The sequence below is a fragment of the Setaria italica genome, chromosome V (genome assembly GCF_000263155.2).
Source record: "Setaria italica strain Yugu1 chromosome V, Setaria_italica_v2.0, whole genome shotgun sequence".
NCBI classification, from domain to species: Eukaryota; Viridiplantae; Streptophyta; class Magnoliopsida; order Poales; family Poaceae; genus Setaria; species Setaria italica.
In genome coordinates, this window is record NC_028454.1 from 6,970,424 (window position 1) to 6,993,832 (window position 23,409).

Here is a 23,409-nt window from a genome sequence, read left to right on the forward strand (position 1 = left end):
TCCTGATTAATTCTTCGAATGCTTCCTTCACGACAAAATAGAAACAAAAATTAAAAAATTATCGAACGGTGATCGAGGTTATAGTCTGAAATTTCTCCTGTTCAACCATCCCCTGCTGGATCAACAAATGGCACATCAACCTCTGCTCGTTCTCTTTTCCTCTCTGTTTTTTTTTCCCCTGAACAAAAGAGCTCCAGCTTAATAGTAGTATTGAAACTAAACAGCTTTGTTAACTGGTGAGTTTGTGGTCTCCAACTCAACAATGGCTAGCTAGCACTGCACTGCCAAAGCGGTCGTTGGTGCCGGACTTTGTTAAGCTCTCTTCAGACCCCATATTCTAAGCAGCAGCAGCAGCAGCAGCAGCAGCAGCCTGCAGCAAGTTAGGTCCGAAAAAGGCAAGCAGCAAAGCAGCCTGCCCGATTACAATTAGCAAGCTAGCTAGCTCGCACTCAGCTCAGCTGCTGCCTCTGATCCTGTGACACCCGGCGAAGGATTAGAGTATTAAACAAGTGATTAACAGATGCCATGCTAGAGCGGCCGATACAGTGACGCCCCTCCCACCGCGTCCAAGTGCATGCACGCCTCTCGTTTTGTCCATGGTGATAGCTGTCTCGCGTCCTCTCACTGCCACGTACTGGCCGGAGCAGCAGCGGGCGTTGCGTTGGTTAATCTTAATCCCCGGGAAGGGATTAAATTGATTAATACAACCCTGTGCGGTTTTTTTTTGGGATTAATTAAGCCGGCGAGCTGCCCCTAACCTCTCGGCGTCAGGGTGATCATTTGCTTGTCCTCTTCCATGCATGCGCCGCACCAACTCTGGGTGCTCCAACCTGGCCTGCCGCGGCGTCGTATACATACACCCTCCTCACCTTCTCCCTCTGATCACTGCCTCCTCCAACTCTGGCATCGGCATCTGGTGGCGTCGGCATCGGCTTGTCCCTCTCCTCTGTCTCTCCTCTGGTCTCCTGAGTCCTGATCCCCCGTGGAGGGTTGGCGGCCATGGGGAACAACCCGTCGTGCATACCCCTGGCGCCCGCGGGCGGACGCGGCTGCGCGTCGTCGGCAGCGGCGGCGACCAAGGTGATCCACGCGGACGGCACGGTGACGCGGCTGGCGAGGCCGGTGCGCGCGTCGGAGCTCATGCTCGACCACCCGGGCCAGTTCGTCTGCGACTCCGGCCGCCTCGCCGTGGGGTGCCGCGTTCCCGGCGTCGCCGCCGACGAGCTCCTCCGGCCGCGCCACGCCTACTTCCTCCTGCCCATGGACATGCTCTACTCCGTGCTCACCGACGAGGAGATGGCCGCGCTCTCCGAGTCCCACGCCGCCACGGCCGCCGCCTCGGCCTGGAAGAGGATCACCTTCACCGCCGCCGCCGCACATCGCGGCGCCCGCGACCGCCACGACCGGCGGAGCGCGAGCGGGGGGTCAACGAAGGACGGATGCAGCGGTGATAGCGCCAGGGTCTACCCGATGCTCGGCCTGCTCGAGGCCGCCGGCGATCTCACCGCGGATAATAAACCTGAATCACGCGCCGGCGCCGGCAAGTCGAGCGGCGGCAGCGGCGCCGGGCTGAGGCGGCACCGGGCGTGGCAGCCGGTGCTGGACACCATCGAGGAGGTTCCGTGACGCGGCCGTCGGTGGGTTGACCGGCCGGCCGGGCGCCGCCAGGAGTGAGCAGCTTTGGTTTCGCTGGTGTTAGGCGGGCGGCAGCTAGCTTGAGCTGGCGTCCGAGTGTACAGTAGCTAGCTTCCAGCTATTCTTTTTTCTCTTCGCCTTTTTCCATTTTTGTAAAGACATTCTTTTTTCTACACACGCACCACTGGCAAATTGATTGTCAAATTTTGTGCTCGGGAAACAAAATGAGAAAATTTTGTGCTCGGGAAACAAAATGAGAAAACAGAGTATCATTTATGATCCATTAGTAATTATTTGAACTAGTAAAAATCCTAAAAGACACTCCTTTTTTAGTTTCTCCCTCAGTTTTTGGTCAGACGAGAAAGCAGCAAGAGAAATTTCCGAGGCTTCGGACGTATTTATCCGTAAGAGCATGGGCTAGTAATGTAAATAATTTTGGACATGTAAATATATACTTCTAACTAATATAAACACCTTAATTTCCTAATAGATTCTTATGTAGAAATTTTGAATTTGGTTTGAAGTCTTAAATATTTAAGCCAAAAACAGGTATACGTCAGATTTCCTTTACATTAAGTTACAGTAGCATTTTTGAACTATTTTAAGCTAATTGAGGTTATTTATATCTCGAGTCGGATCTCATTTAATAAACATTTAATATTTTTAATTTCCTATGCTTCTATTTTTGCTTTGGGTTTTGATTTTGGTGATTGTGTTGTCATTCAGGCCCAAATCAATTACCCGCTCCCGTCCATTTTTTTCACTACATGGATGCATAATTTTTTGAAGGGTAAATATGTGTATCACACTTTCTTTTAAAATTGCTATATGCATTAGTTGGAAGGCTACTCTGTTGTCTAGAGTGGTAGCGCTCTGTTATCTGGAAAAAGATTGTATTGATTTCGAATGGAATATTCAGTTTCACATCAATTATCATGGGGAATGGAAAAGGGCATATGTAAATGAATAGGTTCCTTGCATTTGTGCTACTTTGTAGTTTTGGATTTTCAATTTTTCATTCCAGTATAATCTGTTATGGGATTATGTCAGTGTTGCCAAAACATTGAGTTTGTGTACCATCATCTAGAGAATGGTAGCACATAGAAAACCATAGCAGCTGGTATGTTCTCTCGCCTTTCACTTCTGCAATAGTATGCTACGGTTGGTTGTTGTATTATACTCGCAACTGTTTGGGACAATTAGCCAGACGGCACACAGGTTGTAGAAAAAAATATACTGATAAGGAGTAAAGAGCTGTATGAAAACCCAGCAAGATATACATGTTTGCCGAATGTCGACTGGGACTCAGCTGTACATGCAACTTGCTATGGAACAACAGGGATCATATCTCTCAAGATGGTCCTTATTTTATGTCATGTTGCCTTGAAGCAAACAAGGAGATATCATAGGATATGCCAGTGTATCATCTACCTGTAATGATGTACAACAACTCAACACACCGGTGCTCAATGGTTGCAACTTGCGAGATAAACTTGTATATAGGCAAGCCAAAGAGGTCAGATTTCATAATCAGAGCCCACTAAACAGGTAATTTACAGTTAAAAGAACTCGCCATTTAACTGATAATTGCATATACTCCAATTTGATAATACGATAATCTCAGCAGTGTTTATTTGAGAAGACAATGCCATGCATGAGGCTAGGAACTTATCAAAGGACCTCTTGTAAACTAATGTTGGTGTTGGTTTCTTCAAAGAATATTTGCTTCAAATTACTATACGACTATACCGGGCTAATTATTTATTTAGGAAGCTAAAGTCCAGCTATTCTAAATTCGGCCCAGTCCACCTAAGAAAAAAAAGTCGCCCAAGCAATTTTTTCCTTAAAAAAAGAGAAAAAGTCGGTCCAGGCCAGTCCCAGCGATCCTAACGGCCTTCAACCCAATCTCACTTGCACCAGAGAATCTACCCACCTCACTGACCTGTGGTCCCAAAACAATTTGGCCCCACATTTCACTGGAGAAATCTCGACCCACAAGCCGTCCCTCTCCAAGTACCCGCGCCATCCCAACGAACCGGGACACCGACACGTAGGCCAATCCCTCCGCGGACCCACCTGTCATCTCCGAGCCGCTTCGCATCCCTCGTCCCCCTTCCTCCCGGCACAACCAGCACACGCCATCGTCGCGGGAAGGCTAGGGTTCCGGCGAGGCCACGGCGAGCGCCATGGCGGGGATTCGGTGGCCGCCGGAGGACCCGGAGATCTTCCCGTCCCGGATGGTCGGCAGCGGCGTTTGGGTTCCCGTCGGGCCCCCGGGCGAGATGGCGTCGGACGACGACCGGTCGGTGGCCGCGGACTCGTGGTCGATCAAGAGCGACTACGGCAGCACCCTCGACGACGAGCAGCGCTACGCCGACACCGCCGAAGTCCTCCTCGCCTCGTCATCGGCTTCCGCCGCGGCCGCGCCCTCCGCGTCGGTCGCCGCCAACCCCTCCTCCGACTTCAGGTGAACTGATTTGACTCCATTCTTCTTGCTATGGTGCCGCGAATGGGCGAGCTTCTGTGATCTGATTCCTTGTGCTGGGGAAAAGAAAGGGGATCAATTCTCTGCCCCCCTTAATTTGGTCCAATGATCTCTGGGTTATTGCAATTTGGTCCAGATCATCTTATTTGTCTGGGACCAGTGTGTTCAAATTACTTTACTGTGAATCTTGAACAGCTTCGACAAGGATGTCCCTGACTCCGGCGACGTGGAGCCTCCGTTGCTGGCCATGCAGAATTTTCAGGATGGTGCTTATGCTGAAGATCTTGCTAATTTCCACGAACGCAGCCACGCTGATGACTGGTAACATTCTTCAAGCTATTTTCACGACCATCTATCCAAACTTGTTTGTCGTATGCACTATAATTTAGAGTGGCAGCCTTTGTTGCCTGGATAACGAGTGGTCTGTACCATGGGCATTGATAACAAAATTTGGTTTGAACTTGGCTCGGAATATTATATGAGCAATCAGGAGCATATAATGTATAGATGGCTACAGCAACTAGGGTGTACAGACTTTTTGCAATTGCATGCTGTTAGCGCATCACATTAGTTAGAAGCATCCTTTTTAGGATCCACAACAGCAAAATTTTACTGTAATTAGTAAATATTCCCATAGCAGACTAGATTTGACAGCTGCAGTGCAGCACATCACAATATTGCAACTACGAACCGACTTAGACCTGGCATTCCAAGGCAATTCACTTCAGGATGGGAAAAATAAAACCTTCTTTTACCCATGTTTAAACTTTACCATCTTTACTTTCAAAATACGGCAATTGTTATCTTTTATTGGAGGTTTGGCTGTTCTAAGCTTTGTTCACCAACCATTGGTGGGATAAGATATCAAAATCTGCTGAGTAGTCTTTTCCCTTTTATCAGATTACTGATTTGGATTTTGGGCAAACAGCTGTTTTGCAGCCATTTTTCCATTCAAAAAGAAATTCAAATATAGTTGTGTATTTTTCTATCTATTTATTTTAGGATTCAATGCTTATATTGTTGTTGACCGAAACTTGTGTGAGTTTGCAGGTTTGGCACTGAGGTCATGGATGTCCGTGTAGGCTGGACCAAAAATTTGTGCTCGAGCAAGGATTTGCCCAGCTGCAGTGTACTTGACATCGGGACTGGGAGTGGCAGACTCTTGCAACAGCTCGCAAAGCAAGGGTATGCTGAGGAAACGTGAAACTATGAGTTTTCGTTGTTAGTACCAGTACTGATGTGTTAATATACAATGTACAGGTTTTCTGATCTGACTGGGATTGACTATAGTGAAGGCGCAATTGAGCTTGCACGAAATCTTGCAATTCGTGATGGTTTTGAGCACATTAATTTCTTGGTGAGTCCATCAGTGAAGCATATAGTGTAAATTCACATCAACATGCATGTCCATATTGCATGCCCCTATTTGTTTCCCTTCTTGTGCTTCAGTTTATATTATAGTATATCCTCCATGACTATATGGTTGTATCTTAGGTACAGATACTATCCTCGATATTGAAAGAGCAGAAAAGAACCATGTCAGCTTATATGAATGGTCTTTTTGCAGGTTGATGATGTATTGGAGTCAAAGGTGGAGAGAAGATTTGAACTTGTCATGGATGAAGGGACTCTTGATGCAATTGGGCTCCATCCTGATGGACCTGTGAAGAGGTAAATGCGTGTTTACCGTAAAGATGTTGATGTGTCTATAGTCTTATCATAAACCTTCGGTTTTCACACCAATGCTTACATATTTCTAATTGCTTATAAACTTTTTTAAAACAGAAAGACCGAGATCATTTTTTTGCACACATGTCTAAGCCTCTAATCTATTTTCTTTTGCACTTCAGGATGATGTACTGGCAGTCAGTTGCTAGCTTGGTTTCCCCTGGTGGTATATTGGTCAGTTCTTCTATCCGAATTGAACCTGGATTTTTCTTTTTCTTTATTGCTAGGATGTTTGTGGCAGAATTATGAGCTGCCAGTTTGGCAAAACTTACGTATTCAGATGTTATCTACTAGAAATTGCTATGCTCCTCCTTTCGCTATATGATTTTACCCTTTCTAGTAACTATCTGTTAGTAGCTTATATGACGAATAGTCTAGCATATCCCTGTAAGAGAAATATGGCTGGCTATTTAAAAGAGAGCTCTGATGTCACTTCAACATATTTTCTAGGTCATCACATCATGCAGCAGAACCAAGGATGAGTTGGTACAGGAGGTGGAGAACTTCAACCAAAGAAAGCTCGGTGCTATGGGCTCAGAGGGATTGCCAGCCAGTGACACTGCGGTGTTCAGCTACCTCGACCACGTTCGAAGTTACCCTAATGTGGATAGTTCTTGCATCACGACCGTTGCTTTCCTGCATAAGTGAAACATACATGTATGTTTGGTTTGTTGCCCCCCAGAAAGTTATTATACCTTTTACTATATTAACTGTGTACCCAAATCACTGATGTATCTGGATGACATTTTAGTATTTTACTGTCGGATTGGTTCTTCAAAATTTAGATGTTATGTTGTTTTGGTATTGCCGGATGCCTGGATTTCATTTTGGTATTGTTCTCCTTGAAAGCGTGTCAAGCAACTGATGCAATCCGACGTACGGCAACTGATGCAATCCGACGTACGGCAACTGATGCAATCCGACGTACGGCGTTTTAATGCGTGAAAAATTGGTACAGTACCCAACCAGAAACACAAAAAACTGCATGCTGACACATGATAGAAAGGACCAGCTATTACAGCCTTCTGGCCAACTATCAAAGCAACAACAAAAATGCATAATTTGTCTGCAATCAGTGATGGAAAATGCAAGATCATAGAAAGAAAAAGATAAGCCAGCAATAGGTGAATTCAGAAACTGAACATTTCCTTCCATTTGCAAGTATTTTTGGCACCAAATTATCTTCAGTACACAAGGGTAGGCTGAACTTGCTGCAGTTAGTCTGCTACTTTCTCATATGTACAGAAGTAACAGGGCCACTACGTTCTCTTCTATGCGCATAGAAGCGAGTGGCTTCAGGCTATCTTACTATGTCATCATATACTCATTTTGTAGATTTTTTTCTTGTGATCATCCTTGCTTCAGTCAGCTACACACAGGTGCTGGAACTTCCTGTCAGATTGGAGGTCGGAAGGCATGTTCATGGTCATGTCAGTAGACTGGTATGAGGCGTGGTTGCGAGTAATTTGGTGCTGCAGAATTGGTAACTGCATCATCCTCTTCTTCCTCTTCGTCTTCCTCCTCGCTTTCTGATGAAGATGTATATGTTTCCCGGCTTTCCTGCAGTATTAAGTGATCTAGATCCGAGAGTTATGCCTGAGAAAAACCTAGGTTGCTGCTACTACAGATGGAGAAATCTGAACAAGTGTGACGTGCTATTGTAATGCTGCTGCTAAACTGTGCAGGAACAGGATCAGGACTGCATTTGGAACAGCGGGATTGTAAGGTTTGTCTACAGATGTGCAGGTTCCAGCAGTGGACAAACATTCAGTGATGAAATTACCTGCAGCCACCGTCGACGGTGGAAGCCTGCCATTGCTCTGACCATCACCAGGATTGGGAATAGGATTCCCGCAGTCCTCAGCACCAGAAGCTTTATTTCCAGAAGCAGAATGCGCAATAAGACACATCAGGTCAAGAACAATAACTTAAGTCATAAAAGATTCTGGCGAATGATGATCATCAATCTTACTGAGAACATGGTCAACGAATACTCCCCATTTGCACCGATCATGAGAGGAAGAGTGTGACGAAGGACTAGGAGTGCCACGAACTGTGCAATGATTCGATCACAATGATGGATCTTGTTCAGAGAGGAGATAGAGTAAACCGCATCAACCAGGGTTGGATTTGATGTCAGAAACTCACAATTATGGCGACTGTCCGGCAACACAGCGTGCTGCTTCTCGTCCTGATGGGCAAGTAGTCCTCATAACTGTCCATGAAATCACGCTCTGTTGGCACCATTGTTATTATCTGCGCATCATCGAGATCTTGACGGGCAATCTCCCAGTTCCCTCTGTACGGAGATGGTGAAGCATTATAGAGTGAAATAAGCATGAAGACAAACCAGTTTGCTTAAGAATGCTTAAAAAGGACGAGTACCTGAAGTTCATTGGTATACTTCCATAGTGAAAGAGCTGTTGTGGGGCAGTATATCCTGGCCTGAATTGCTGAAGAAATGTAGCAGACTTAAGCCAAAGGCATGTTTCCACAGTTATACATTTATTGAAACTGTATCCCAAGGCATTTTTAGTAGAAAAAAACCGATTTGCATAATCCACCTAAGCATTTTACCTGCAGACATATCTCGCAGATGGTGTCACCCTTCTCGTTGCACCAACGCTGAATGCATTTCCGGTGTGCATACTGCAAGATAGTAGCTACTAATTTAATTTTGTTTCAATCACTGTATTGCCAACTGAAATCTTCCTAGTTCATTCCTCACATAGCATGGTATGTGACCATTATCAGAAACAAGAACCACAATATGATCAACACCAGGGTGTTTGTGTTTCCCTGAAGTTTCAACTACATTTTTGCCTTGCATATAGCAGAATGAGGGTAGTTGCCCCACACATTGCGTGAAGGTCACACTCACAAAGATAGCTCCATCCATTTCCCCTACCAACACCTTCCCCTAACCTATATCTTTCAACACACTATTAAGTCACTGTCCAATAGGATGGCCCAATACATACTAGGCAGTGCCTTCCAAACCAAATAGTGATAAACACAGTTGATTTGGTTCATAGCCCTTGTCCACAATGGCTCAAGTTAACATGGGAACTGCCAAGTCCTAACTGCACAACCTACTACATCTAACCCTAACCATAAACGTCAACAGTTTTCATGCCAAGTAAACTATACATTAACCATTTTAGAATTAGAAACTCAAGCAGGCCACCAAAATAAAATTCAGGGACCACTAGTCACTTTCCAATCTTCTGCTGAAAAAAGGAAGCAAATTTTTCATTTGACAACAGGAACTGAAAACACACTTTTAATGAACTCTGAGGGAAAAAAAATGCACAATCATCAAATTGTAAGGCCACAGACCATCCACAAAATGAAGAGCAACTATTTTGGTTTCAGAATAAAGAGAGCAGAATTACCTTGAGGCTGCCACAGCAGGCGCAGGGAGCCTCCATGCTGGAGTCCCAGTCCTCCTCCTGACAAATCCTGCACTCCACCACCTTGCTCGCCGAGCCGCCACCGCCGCCGCCTACGGCGCGATGGCAGTACTCGACGGCCACCGCCTCCGGATGCAGATCGACCATCTGCTTCCCGCCGCCGATCGCCGCCTCCAGCGTCGACTCCGTCAGCAGCCGGTCCACGAGCAACGCGAGATGGTCACCCATCAGACCTGCGCGCACGCAATCCATGGCTCAGTGAAACGGAACCCAATGCCCCCCATCTCCAAAAATTGCAGACACTCGGAAGATAAATAAAACGCAATCACAACTGCCAAATTTTGTTTGAAACATTGGTGACAGTGACAAGGAGCACACCAGCAAGAATCAAGAATCCAATGAGGAGCATGCGGTTGCATGAGCGGACTGGAGGAGGGGATCCAATGCACGCATGCAACTGCTCCCCTATGTTACAACTGACTGACTGACTGACAGAAACCAACTGCTTGGAGATAATAATAACAATTTTTTTCGCAAAAAACAAAATACGAAATTTATAATCGCAAGAAATGGAGGTTGGATTAGTATTGGAATTATCTGCGGTAGATCGACTAATCGACAATTGTACCAGGAACAGGTAAAACCTCCACTTTTTAGTGGAAGAGGACTAATTGATGAGAGCCGGCAGAGGAGGGTGGTTGCTAGCATTACAACAGCACGAGGAAAGCGCATTTATTAGTGTTGGATCGAAGAAACACCATGAGAACAACAAAAGCAAGGCAACAACAGGGCCAAGAAACCGAAACTCACCCAGGAAGAAGAGAACAGGGGGAAGACCGGGAAAGAACCAGACAACAACAAGAACCAGATGATGGAAAAAAACAAATCTTTACCTTGTCCTAAGTACCAAGAACAGAGCCCCGGGAGGAAGAGGAAGCTTCGAAGGCTGGATTCGGGGCGGGGTTAAGGCACGGAGGGGATTGGGTTGGATTGGGGGAGGGGGTTAAGGGACGCAAGAGATGGAGTGCCCTCGGATGTAATGCAGCGATGGAGGGGAGGCCAAGCCAAGGCAAAGGCAAAACTCCTCTCACCACCTCTCTCCCTTGGGGGCAGATTTAAATTAGAAGAGAGGCAAGATAAAGGGTGGGAATAAGCACTGGTATATCACCCGGCAACAGCTTCACTGATACTGCTGATCTTTTGTAGGTTTCCCTGGAATGGCCTCCGATTCCTTGTCACTTTCCAAAAGCTTTCTATTCTATTTTCTGGAGGTTTGGAGGGGGTGAAAGGCTCAACCTTTCATTTGGCTCGTTTCTTCTGAATGCAGCCTTCCCTTTTCATTGGAGCCTACTAGGATTCAGAATGTTTTTCTCTCTCTCTCTTTCCTTTTTTTAGAGGGGCAAGGAGGGAACGAGGTAAGATCGCAGAACTAATGTACCTTCTCAAGACACCACCTATAAGAATTCTTCAGATTTCACCAGCTTGTACTGCCCGCATGTTATGCCATGTCCTGGCGGTAATGGTACAATTATGCGAGTCCTTGGTACAGGAATTGTCGAGAGGTACACCACAAACTTGTTGAACAAATACAAGTTTTTATGCTGCGAAAATAAAAGTATACTCATTAGAATATTCAGACAGATGACCAACCTGCATGATATGCAATTTCAGTTGAAGAATCCAATTTTCCTATCCTAAAAAAATTCCATTTTTCGCATGACATGAGAGCTGCTAAAGCTAAGGCACATGATTAGGAACTAATAGACGGCTGAGATGTGAGCTCATGGATGATAGCTGTATCATTAGCATGACGACCTTTCTTTTGGGAAAGAAGTTAGCATGAAGATTCTCCCTGTACTTGGAAGAACGCAACGCAAAGCTCGAGGGGAATACGGATTCCTTGTAGGTGGCCCACCGCTGCTGCAACGGCAGACGACGGGTGAAGGAAGTTACAGGAGTGCCCCTGTAGTAGCTCCACTGCCCTAGGCAGTAGGCTAACCGCTTTGCACACGTTTGCCGCGACTGCTACGCCCACTACTCCTCCGTTGCCGCTAAACCACGATGCCCACTCCCCTCTCCCGGAGTTCCTTTTCGTTCTCTCCTCGGTTCCGGACACGGGAATCCTTTGTCTTGTGTGTGCAAATGTGTAATGTTTGATCGTGACACAAGTCGGGGGTAAATCGAGCAGGTTTCACGTACTAAAATCTTACTTTTGTTCCTTCCAAAAAGTTCAGTTAGCAATAAGCAAAAATTCTAGAGTTGAGATAGGAAAACTAAGAAAGAAACATGTGAGCAATAAAAGGTGCTTAAGGAAAGACAACACTACCAATTTCCTTATGCACTCGTATGAATTTCTTTTCCATGGCGTATACAATTGCTTAAAAATATTTTGCCACCTTATTGACTCACCATACACGTTACAAATATACCTTTCTCGGCTTCCTCCTATGAGCATTTACCTCATATAATTTTTTGGACTCACACCTGGTATAACTTGGTTACAATAAACCCATTTTTCCCCATAAGCATCTTCTCTAAACACATCTCTCGGGTTTTTTTTTCCACACCGTATTTCCACACTTTCCCCTAATGAAAATCATCTGCCTCGGTACCTTAGGGAGTCAATGGCAGCTCGACAACTAGCAACAGCACGCGTTTTCTTTGGTGCCCAGTATGTGAAGTGACAATTCATTCATTTAGCCTTTGGCATGCCCTAGCAAAAGTTGCAAGGATCGCCACGACAAGGATGGCTGATTTGGCTATGCCGGCTTGCATTTTGACTCTATAGTCTTGTGATGAAATGATGCTGTCTGATGCTGCTCCGTGCGCTAAACTACTAATGTGTAGAGGAGTATACGGATTTCAACTAGCCGTGTCTATTATGTATTCAATATTTCAATTGAAGACCTCCAGGTTCAGACAAGAAAATGTGGCCGCTCGACTTGTCCATTCCATCACCAACTCTCCCGGGAACTCATCTGAAACGTGCCAAACCAAAACCATCTCCGAGCTTCATCAGTCAACTGAGATGACCGAATCACTGGCCAAAAAGGGTGCTCATTTCTAAACCGCTGCTGCAACTAGGTCAGTCTGGTAGTACTTTGGTTGGAGTTGGGTTGGTGAACCCCGCAACCAAGCTGTTGTCTCCTCTCCTCTCCTCTCACAACATGCGGCTGCCATATGGAGTCGTGCTGAGAAAACCTGGTTGTTTAGGTGTGCGTGATCTGGTTTGGTTGGCCTATACTCTGCCTCCATGATCTCTCGTTTAAAACAAACACATCTTCTGTACTAATTGAGGGCCTTTGCATATCTACCCCCAAAACACAAGGATCGTGTTTTCTCAATTGAAATGGAAGAACGTGTGATGGTTTTGTTTAAATGGTAGACAGAATTTGGTGCACCTGTTTCCTTTTCCTTCACCTTTTGTATTCAGGTTAACTGAATAAACATAAAAATGGTTACAGCACATATGGAGCAGAAGGGCATCACTTATTTTTTGTCAGTGAGAAGTGATTTGCCTTTTTGTTGAAGCAAAAAGAGTAATAGCTACAGTTTGTATTTGAGTAAACTATTTATTTTGTGAAACTCAACATCTGCCAAAGCCCTAAACTTGTGGTAGGGTAAGAAGATTGTGTTTTTTTTATGGTTACCCACTTGGTTTCTCAGGAGCAAAAGATACACATAAAGATATGTGTTGCTCATCAACTCACCTACATGCAACACATACATGCAGTGCTAAAGTTCTCAAGATTATACTCATGTGATATGCTAGTACACATGTCAATTCCATCTGACCCATATTGCCTCACAACTTCAACTTTCTTCAGCGTCTTATTTAGGGGGCGTTTTCTTCCCGTGTCTTATTTTTAGCACGTGTCACATCGAATGTTTAGATACTAATTAGGAGTAGTAAACGTAGACTATTTACAAAACCAATTACATAAGTGGAATCTAAACGGCGAGACGAATCTATTAAGCCTAATTAAGCCTAATTAATCCATCATTAGCAAATATTTACTGTAGCAACACATTGTCAAATCATGGACTAATTAGGCTTAATAGATTCGTCTCGCCGTTTAGATTCGTCTTATGTAATGGGTTTTGTAAATAGTCTACGTTTAATACTCCTAATTAGTATCTAAACATTCGATGTGACGGGTGCTAAAAATAAGTCAGTGGAAGAAAACGGGGCCTTATTTGCATGGTCCCATATATCTGCAGCAAAGTACTGTTGTTAGGCTGCTGCAGGTTCCTCTCATCTTACGACTCACAGAACGCAGAGGTTAAGTTCTTTCTTTTATGAGGCTAGCTAATCATTGTGTACAATCTTTCAATAGAAAATTACCGCTTCGACTGTTTGCAACCCTGAAGTTTTGGTGGACGTGCACTACGAAAAGAGTCAAAATTCTGTACAATCTTTCAATAGAAAATTACCAATTCGACAGTTTCACATCCCCATTTATTTGCACTTTTGCTCATGCTTGAGATTGCTTCCCAGTTCTCCGTTTTTAGGAACTGAAGCGGCCGTATGTATCATCAGTGCCTTGAAATACAAGAAGTGGATCGTTGTCATACACGCAACAATCATCAGTAATCTGTAATACTGCACACGGAAAAAGAAGAAAAAGAAAATAAAACTGCCCATCACTACATTTCGAGAGGTTTTCAATTGGTGAGAAGGAAACATACGGTGTGGTGCATGGCAAGTATGAAATGGAGCAGAGATCGTGGTAGTGATCAATGTGTACGCACTCTCCTGCAGGGTGCAGGATGGATTGCAGATGGAGTGCTCAGGTATTATAGTCTCAACCTTCTCTAGGCAATGGGAGACATACGGTATGTAGAAGCTAACGCCATTGCCGCAATACATGGGTATTGTCAGATCGAATCATGGTCTACAAAAGAGACGGCATCATTCGTGCAGAATGGTCATTCAGGTCGGTGAAACATATCATGATCTGCGAAAGGACCTGAATGTTTTTTTTTGAAAGGCCAACTGGCAAAACGTACCCTCAATATCCAACATTTCTCTGATCAGGCTCACTTATTTGAGACTGTCAAACGGGTTGCGTTCTTGCAAGTGTGAAAGAAACCCAAAAGTAAGATGCAATGTTGCCCGGCTGAAGATGAATAGATGCTCCTCCTTCCTTCATGCCCCTCTGAATGTTCTGTTCTCAAGTGGTTCAAGACTATCAGCTCCATCATTGCCCCAAAGAAAGGCCCCACGATGGGGACAGGTCAAACACTGCATCGCGTCAGTTTCTCAGTCCTTTGTTGTGTTGCCTCTTGGCAAAGTCAGCGTCCAATATCATGACTGTGATTGTTTAGCACCACACACCTGGGAAATCAGACAACACGGTTCTCCATTTCATATGGACTGTTGTGCAGTCTATGGACTGAAGTTATACGCGGATTTACCCTTAATTGCACGGTTTTTGGGTCCAATTTTCCTTAGACACCGGATAGATTCTCTTCTTCTAATAATATCATGGTAAAATATAAGCTTTCGCTGCCCTTTCGAGAGAGAAAAAATTCACATGTATTACATTGAGGTTTATTAACCTGAGGAGGATGGAGTACATGCAAGAACAATTCTTCATTTCCTATGCATCACACTCAGGATGATCAGCAAAAAAAAAGGTCTAGATCACAACCACCTCTTCGAAATCGGAGCGGCATGCATAAACTAAATAGGCCATCATATGATTTCGCAGCTCAGTTGTTACCAAAGTAACAATATTACAACTCTACAGTATGACACTGGTTACACTGGCACGCTTTCACCACGTTCTATCCAGAGCTACTGCCTAGTTCCATGATGCAGCGCAATCACTTCAAACCGAAAAGGAGAGGAAGACGAAAGGCATGCGCACTAAATTTGCAATCTTGCAACTCACGGGAGTAAAATTTCTCCGTGGCCGCTGCAAGTGCGCGCGGTGTGGTAAAAATGGTAGAGGCGTTTCACTTGAAGTTTACGTAAATAAAAAGAGATTCCTTCATATATGTTTTTTAATCTCTATTCTTTTGTTGTTGCTCCAACTTTTGTTTCTCTGGGGATGCATGCTTTCTGGAGATCAACTTTTCCATTTGCCATTCCTGTCCTCGCTCCTCAAGAACACTGGCAATTTGGGTGGCAACTGACGGGGAATGATTGCGAGAGCAGTGCTCTCGCATTGAACACTCGCTATTCTGAAATTTTGCCGGTAATTCTGAGACGGTTTCAGGCCCGGTCCACACAAAGAGACCATGATAATTTGAAGGAAAGATTTCTGTGGTGGCACGGTGATAGAGACGCTCTGCTTCTGCACAACCTAGAAAGCCAGACCTGAGAGCCATTGCTGCTCTGGACTCTGTGCGCTGTGCTGATGAACTGAACTACTCCGTAAAATGGTCCGTGTCTCGCTGATGAAGCTCCAACTCTCAGCACTGATTAACAACGTAGTACAAGATTTGTTTCTCCAACCATGGGAACGCCAACAAAGCGTTCGACACAAGAGAGGCGTCACGACACAGAACATGCCTTCCAGGCGAACATCCAGAATTACTGAACTGAACTCTTCTCATTCGTCACGCGCAGGGGATTTGCTACCTCTAATCACTTATCCCATCGTTCTTACTTCTTACAATGATATATCATGCGCCATAGCATCAGCAATTCAACATACAACATAAGGAAGCCTGCATTCCACCTAACTCTCCACTGCAAAATGGGGCTCTTTGCCCCGCAGTGCTTCTGTCTCCTTACTTCTCCTAAATATTCCCGGAACCCTGCTATACCGATACTATTTTACATAGCCATGGAACTGTACTAAATCCTGGTTTACCATGGGCGTAAGCGCTCTCACCCACTTACTGTAGAGGAGAGCTGTCTACTGGTGTGATCCTCGACCCTGACGCCAGGTCGGACACCTCCTCCCTTTGGGGGCGGTCCGCAAAGAGCATCCAGACGAGGTGGAGAACAAGGCCTGAGGCGATGAGCGCCAGGCCCGTGGAGACTAACCCGAGGTCGCGCTCCACAGGAGGGCAGTACTGCGAGGCGATGGTGCTGAAGGTGGCGCGCACAAACTTGCAGTCCTGGAAGTTGAGCAGGACAGGAGCATAGTGGTACAGTGCGTAGCTTACATTTGCAGCCAGGACAAGTTGCCCGTAGATTTCGGGAGTCAGGGTTTTGTTGCCTGAGCACAAGTCGGTGTCTTGGGTCAAGCACGTGTAATTCTGCCATGCCTGGAAAGTTGAAGAAAAATGCTATAAAAAAGACTATCCATGACCCGAATCTATTATTGAAGGTAACTAAACAGAAGTTCAAGTGATCCAGATTGTGGTAGAAACCTTCAGTGAAAAGGCATGGTATCAATACTTACTGTTGTTGCATTTTCGAACGTGACCTCCCTGGGCTTGCACTTACGATCATTGAAGTTTGAATCATATGGAGAACACAAGTAAGGCATCAATTGCCCAGGATGCTTATGATGTGGTCTTCGGTTTGAAAGAGCAGATATAGCCCTATTAACTATCCTCACAAGCATCACCACGACTTCTTTGCTCTGGTACAAGGTACGGTTTGTTGTACTTTCATCCACACATGGAAGGATGTTGCTGAGAGCTGTCTCTGCTTGAGGGTGCTGTGCCCATTGGTCCATTGCTTCGCAGGTATCCTTTGCAGCACTGTCGCGAGAAGATTACAATACTGTTAATACCAAAAATAGTGAACTAGATTATCCTTACCACAGCATATAACTGTCTACATGTTTGGCAGGGAAAACAATTGATGCTTTTTGCCAACATTATGAACAGCGCAGCATTTATCAGCACACAAGTAAATTTACTTAACATACTGGTCCTAAAAGGTGTTTCCATTTCCTTTGATGGTTGCATAACAAAAAATGACAAGACTGAAAGAGGTTGAGCAAGAATGGCACACCAACACAATAGTCTTACCACTCCTAAACACATTCACATCACAAGGAAGGCACTAGGTCAAGTAAACAATATACCTGTTTAGTATCAGGAAAATTCCTAGAAGAATAAACAGAGCCGCCACCATTATACAGCAAAAGGTAACAAATCTGTCAAGTTCAAAATGGAAGATGTTAAAACTGAAACAGTACACAACAATGCATAGTACTTGGCATATGGGCAGAAAGCTTACATGTAAACTGTATATCTTGGTCCATATAGCTCTAGCACTGCAGAAAAAAGGGATTAATGTGTTCGGAAATCAGAACATAGTGGTAACACAAATAATGTTACAGAGAAGGAAAAGGAATAAATTTGGATGTTAACTAACAGGACCGCATACCGTATCCAAGGAATGCAAGAACTGGTAACAGCACAGCTATGCAAATCAATATAACAGACCTGCAAGGAAATATGATTTAAATTTTTAAATTGCAATTGCAGGCAAAACATTACTAGTACTGCTAAAGCAACGGCATCATTAGCCCTTTTGCATGCGATTATGTTTCTTGTCAGTACAGTGGGGTCATTTTCTAAGAAAGGTTACTGATAATATATAGCACACGAGTAGCTGTAAAATGCCGATTCTATAGGTCAGGGAAACAAGATGGAATCTAGTGAAAGGACAGTACTCAAACGTACATGATATGGAGAACTTTTCTTATCCTTATGTAGTTTTCTGCTGTCTTCTGAGATATCGTATCAGCTGCTTTATTTAAGTCCCCCTTTAAATTGTCAATTTGACCTTGAACATCTGGTGGAAGATACAGTGCTGCAACTGTGATTGTCTTTGCAAATGACAAGTATTCTGTAACATTCCGTAGCGACTGAATGGTGAAATCAGATTGGTTTACAACAAAATCCACGGTCCGTGTAGTTTCTTCATGGAATTTACTCTGTCCATACAGAAGGACAATGCACCCAGCTCTGATAAAAATGAATAATTAGAAAAAATCAGAACCAGTGAAGAACTGATGATACAACACTAACTATGAATGAAGAAGTTTTATCTGGACGAAAAATGCCCATAAAAATAAGGTAGAATAATCATATGCCTATAACAGCAATCACCCAAAAAATACAAAACAAAAGAAGAAACAGCTATTGAAGAGATTAAGTGCATTACATTAAAGTAAGCGCAAAGACCACGAGCAACACAGGGCGTACTACATCTGCATGAGAAACCTTTTCTTTGGCCATTCTTGATCGAAAATAGCATCGTCCAACTGCGGCCATCCCAAAAAAGATGAACCACAAGGCAGCAAGAAGAAATCCAGAAACTCCTGTGAATGAAACAGACTGAAAGAGACTTGATTCAGCTAATGTGGCAATGAATGTGAGTATTCTGCAAAATGGAAAAAAGATTGATGGATCAAGAAATAACAGTCTAACCCTAAGTGGACAAACTCAACAGTAAGAAGCCTTTTTTTTTTCTTAAGGGGACAACGACAGGTTTCATTATGCTTGGTAAATATATAGGTAGTTTAACTTAAAAGTATGCAATATCATTCCATGAAGGCATTACCATTTCAAGATTTGCATTAATACTCTTTTAGCAAAAGAAAGTTCATAAATATAAGGAAGCCCTACAATATCTACTGCACATATCTGAAAACTAAACTTCTTCAACTATTTCTGAACTCTAGACAACTAAGTATGTAACTGAGTACTGTTCTTGGACATGTGTCATAGGCACACTTTGCCCATCAAGTGTAAACATTAGAAATTAGCCAACCAGAAATATATTGTGTAGTCTTGACTCTTGGCCAGTGCAGTATTTCCTATTATGGGAAGGAAATAATCAAGCTAGTCCAGCTACTTGATCTTCTAGATTACTCAAAGTATCAGAGTATCAGTTCACAATATGCAACCAACTGAATCATACCTAACCCGCTTTCAACAACCACAAAAAATATTACCGAATACTACAGTGGCATCTCTAACTAATTGAAGCTTTATGTGCATGAGACTTTATTAAAGTTCAAACAATGACACATACCGCCCAGTAGTGCTTGCTGGTGACATTCCACCCTCCTTCATACATTCTCAGATGGCGGAGAACATCAGGCCGCCGCGTCCGGTCCTCTGCCAGAACCAGCGGATACTTCGCGAGAGGGGCCATAGCTGCCGGTCCCGCCGCTGCGGCTGGCATCCCTCTCAGCAGCCCCTTTGCCCATGGCCCCAAGTTTTTCACCTCTAAAATAAGACAGATATTTTCATGAATTGCAACCCTTTACAACCAGCATGGTTATATATTTGCCAAGAACTGAGGTTTAAAGTGCCCACTTGCTTACACGATACGGAAGGCAGAAAGTGATCGATACTGCGCATAAATAAATTACGAAGATCTAGACTAATTTTGTCAATAGGAACCAGTGGAAAGTACTAGGATTTCACAGAGGGAAATAAAAAAGGCAGTTTCAGTCCCAACGAAGAAATGCGTGGTGTGAGCCTGGCCCAGGTGCATGTGCATCAACGTGTGAATGAGACGGGCGAGAGAGGACCAGAAGGGGCAGGTGGATCAGAGCACCGACATGACCATTAACTACAGCAATCGAACAGCCAGTACTTGACTTGTTCTAACCGAGGCACTAAAGATCCACTAAAATTAGCATAGCCGAGGCATGTAGTACGGGTTTAGAAAGTGAGCAGTAGTCAGAGAAGATCTACAGACAGGATCAGCAGATATAAAACAACTGTACGCCGCACGAGACGGCGATCGCCGAAATAAGCGGAATCTCCCCAGAACAGTATACTATGCGAAATCGAGCAGAAGCCAAATGAAATAGGTAGCGTACTCCAATCTCAGATATGACAATCTAGAGTGAGCTGAGATCGCCTGAGAGAGTTTCTAAAAATACTCAACCAAAGTAACTAATCAAAACAGTGCACGCTCCTTAATGAAACAACAGTAATACCACCACCAACATCGCAACAAAAAAAAAAGGCCGCATCCTCCGCCGCTAGAACGGATTGGAGCTGACGAACGAACTCGCTCGATCAATCGATCAACTCGATCGCCCGCAAACGACAAACCAGCAGCAGACAGAGATCGCCGGCGGCGGAGGGCGGTACTACCTGGTGCGCTCTCGATCTCCCTCGCCGCGCCGCCGAGGTCGGCGAGCGAGTCCCCCGACCCGTCGGCGCCGACCGCCGGCACCAGCACCGCCGCCGCCGCAAGCACGGCCACCGCCGCAGCGGCGGCGCGGCGGGCTCCCGCCATCGCGCCTCACGGCTCACGGCGCGCGGCGCTGCCCCCCACCGCGCATCTAGGGTTCCCGGCGGGAAGCCGGCGGTGCTGGCGCGGCCCTGCGAAACGGCGGCGGGGAGTGGGGGAGCGCGTGCGCGAGTGGAGACGAGACGAGGGAGGGAGACCGCCGCTAGTGACACTGCGCGGCGCGCCACTAGTCGGTCAGGTCTTGTTGTACCCCCAGTCTCCCACTGCCTCGTGGGGAGCGAGACCCGCGTGTGCGTCCCGCGGCGTGCCCCTAGCGGGGGGGCACGGTGGCTGATGACGTGTCCACCTTTTCGCTCCGCGTGCGACGCGGCGCAAGTGCTCGGCGGGTCCCACACGAGTAACACGTGGGTGATGGGTCCCGCATGCAGTGAAAAGTGTGGGAGAGTTCCGGGTGCACGTAGCGTTTGAAGCAAAGAGGGCGCGAAAGGGGCAGGACACAGGGGTGATGGACCGTGGGACCCAGCCTGGATCTCTTGCGTCGCGGTGGGGGACTGGTGCTCGTTAGGCTACATACACTAGCCTCAGATTTGCAGATTAATCACGAGATATGCCACTGTTTCCGCTGCTGTGAGCATACACCGCAGGGGTAGTTTGGGGAGATAGTTCTGATGGGGGTGACGAGTGGAGGAGGGCTGGAGGAGGGTCCCGGGCAACGTGGAACGGGCGTCTCTGTCTAGCGGGTGTCCGGGCCCGCCTGCACGAGCCTTGAAATCCAGTTACGATGCGTGTTCGTTTCAAAAAAAAAAAAGTTACGATGCGTGTCACCCGTAGTGAGTGGGCCGGACACTAGTGCGGTGCAGCAACGCTTCCTTTCCTTGGGCTACTTTCAGATCTTCCTTTACGCGTGCGAAGTCAAGAAAGGTGGCCACTCGCCTGGACATTTCCTTAGCACTTGGCACGGAACAAGGAAGGATACAATACAACCCCCCTTGAAGAAAAGATGGAGAGATCTGCTTGATGTGTAAGCAACCACTAGCTCACTAGCAAGCCACTAACTCAACACGAAAAGAAAAGCCATCAGGATGGGAAACATCACTAACAGAACACTACGACAGTGCATGTCTTTCATACAAACCAAGATTGTGAAAAGCTATACTTTGTTGACTAGAATTGCAGAAGCAAACATGTGATCAAAATATTTTTTTAGAACACTACGCATCTTTGTATTAAAAAGAAAGCAATATGTTTTGTTTACAATACGGGTCTAACCAGGCACACGCACACGGGCTACCATCTCTAGGATACTTAGAGCACTCCAAAAGACCCCTCAAACCCTCCCAAAAACATGTTTTAGGGAGAAAAATGAAAAACTAAACTACCGGTCCAACAGCTCTCCCTTCCTCGCCGAAAAAATACGGGTCAAGGAGCGAGCCAAAGGACCTGCGGCACGCGAGCTTGAAGGCGTGGAGGAGGATGCCGATACCGATGCCGATGCGGACGTCGTAGGAGAGCAGGAAGCTCTGGCAGAGGTTCCCCACGACGTGCGCCACGCACGACTCCCCCTTGTAGCCGCACCCTCAGTCCCCCTCCCGCTGCTCCTCCCCCTCCTCATCCCCATCCCCCTTCCCCGAGCTGCCCGGGTGCCGGTGGAGCTCCTTGATGGTCTCGCGCAGCCGCTCCTCCGCCTCCAGCAGTCGCCGCGCCGCCACCTTCGACACCGGCAGCTACTGGTGCTGGTGCGCAGTCGCACCCGCCGACATGGGTGGGGGCGGGGGAACCGCCGAGGGGCGCGAGCCCAGGGTGGGCTCCGTGTTGGCGGAGAGGTCGAACGACGGCGTCGAGAGGAACGACGAGACCGATTCAACGCGGCGGTGGGGCTGGAGCTGTGTGGAGATAGATGGTGCGGCGGCGGGGTCGTAGCAGCGGAGATGAGTGCGCGAAGGTGAGGCCGGAGCATCTCCTGTGCGGAGAAGCCACAGCCCAGATGAGCAGCGGCAGATGAGCAGCAGTTGCGGCGCAGCTGAAGCATGCGGCGGTGGTGGAGCAATGGCACCAGCGGTGGCGGAGATGCCGTATTGCCTGGGCAGCAACGGCGGTATGCACAGAAGATAAAGGAAGGGAGCAGATAAGAAAGAAAGAATGGTTGTGAATAAAAAAAAGAGAGAACAAAACGAAAGAAGATAAAATTTGGCTAACTTTGATATCAATTTTGGAAGTCAAGACGTGATCAAATTTTATCATACAACCCGTGCATGTCATGTCTAAAACATAGATCGATCCATTTTGATCAAGATCTTTGTTATGTTTTTATCCAATTACGATGATGTAGCCTGTTTTGAAATATTGGAGGCTAGTTATTAGTGATCTGCTGTGGGTTGGTATATTTTTGGGGGAATTTTTTTTTGGAAGAGCCCCCAATACATAATTTTAGGGAAGAACTTTTTGGGACTCTTTGGAGTTGCTCTTATACGATTAGAGATACGACTAGGGATTTTAGGTGGCCTAACTAGCCTACAGGTTTGACGATGTTGCCGTAGTCACCGCCGTTGGCCATCGCAGGGCCGCCAAATCGCCGCTAGCCATCCCAGGCCGCCAAGGTAATTTTGCTCCAGCCAACGTCCATAGCTGACCTTCTCGCAAGATAGAGTGCAGCAAGTCTCTTTCACTTCACCCAGAATGGCCATCAAACGTCCTGTTGTTCCTTTCCTTCCAGGCGCACCAAGTGACCAGCATGACCACCGAGTCGATCCCCTTCTGCTTGAGAGTGTTGAGCCCGCTACGTAGTTGCAACCACCAGTCAAGCAGCTCCACAATGTTAGATGTTCCCACGGACCTGGTAATAGCGTGCCAAATTTGCTTGGTGTAGCTGCAGGATACAAACATATGATCGATGGTTTCCAGTTCTCGATCACATAGCTTGCATTGCGTTGGGTCCTACAACCCATGGCGGTGTTGCCTATCTACTGTCCAAATCATCTTTCACACCGCTAGCCAAGTGAAGAACTTAACTTTCA

The 23,409-nt window shown here is 46.0% G+C and overlaps 4 protein-coding genes across 8 annotated transcripts; 2 read left to right on the forward strand and 2 right to left on the reverse strand.

Annotated features, from left to right (window-relative positions):
- Window positions 1-784: 784 nt before the first annotated feature.
- LOC101774883 lies at window positions 785-1,857 on the forward strand. Its single transcript, XM_004968047.2, has one exon. The coding sequence runs from the start codon at window positions 1,000-1,002 to the stop codon at window positions 1,624-1,626; it is 627 nt and encodes a 208-aa protein (XP_004968104.1). The 5' UTR covers window positions 785-999; the 3' UTR covers window positions 1,627-1,857.
- A 1,851-nt stretch (window positions 1,858-3,708) lies between these two features.
- On the forward strand, window positions 3,709-6,652 carry LOC101774486 (EEF1A lysine methyltransferase 2). The gene is made up of 7 exons (XM_004968046.4): window positions 3,709-4,102; window positions 4,316-4,441; window positions 5,171-5,305; window positions 5,381-5,477; window positions 5,688-5,791; window positions 5,971-6,022; window positions 6,299-6,652. The coding sequence occupies exons 1-7, from the start codon at window positions 3,822-3,824 to the stop codon at window positions 6,494-6,496; spliced, it is 993 nt and encodes a 330-aa protein (XP_004968103.1). The 5' UTR covers window positions 3,709-3,821; the 3' UTR covers window positions 6,497-6,652.
- A 306-nt stretch (window positions 6,653-6,958) lies between these two features.
- On the reverse strand, window positions 6,959-10,587 carry LOC101773263. Of its 4 annotated transcripts, none has more exons than XM_004968044.2 (8): window positions 10,072-10,587; window positions 9,244-9,494; window positions 8,426-8,497; window positions 8,234-8,301; window positions 7,997-8,147; window positions 7,821-7,901; window positions 7,632-7,721; window positions 6,959-7,408 (listed from the first exon to the last, which is right to left on the reverse strand). In XM_004968044.2, exons 2-8 carry the CDS (start codon window positions 9,487-9,489, stop codon window positions 7,280-7,282), a joined length of 837 nt encoding a protein of 278 aa, XP_004968101.1. In that variant the 5' UTR covers window positions 9,490-9,494; window positions 10,072-10,587; the 3' UTR covers window positions 6,959-7,279. The 4 variants fall into 4 exon arrangements, with proteins under 4 accessions (XP_004968101.1, XP_004968100.1, XP_004968099.1 ...); XM_004968043.4 differs by having other exon boundaries at window positions 10,155-10,586; XM_004968042.3 differs by lacking the exon at window positions 10,072-10,587 and adding an exon at window positions 9,640-9,760.
- A 5,215-nt stretch (window positions 10,588-15,802) lies between these two features.
- LOC101763821 lies at window positions 15,803-20,609 on the reverse strand. 2 transcript variants are annotated; one of them, XM_004971555.4, is made up of 9 exons: window positions 20,296-20,609; window positions 19,217-19,413; window positions 18,344-18,516; window positions 17,860-18,144; window positions 17,561-17,619; window positions 17,411-17,447; window positions 17,256-17,327; window positions 16,623-16,926; window positions 15,803-16,485 (listed from the first exon to the last, which is right to left on the reverse strand). In XM_004971555.4, the coding sequence occupies exons 1-9, from the start codon at window positions 20,438-20,440 to the stop codon at window positions 16,111-16,113; spliced, it is 1,647 nt and encodes a 548-aa protein (XP_004971612.4). In that variant the 5' UTR covers window positions 20,441-20,609; the 3' UTR covers window positions 15,803-16,110. The 2 variants fall into 2 exon arrangements, with proteins under 2 accessions (XP_004971612.4, XP_022682684.1); XM_022826949.1 differs by lacking the exon at window positions 20,296-20,609 and having other exon boundaries at window positions 18,344-18,562; window positions 19,217-20,270.
- Between the last annotated feature and the right edge of the window lie 2,800 nt (window positions 20,610-23,409).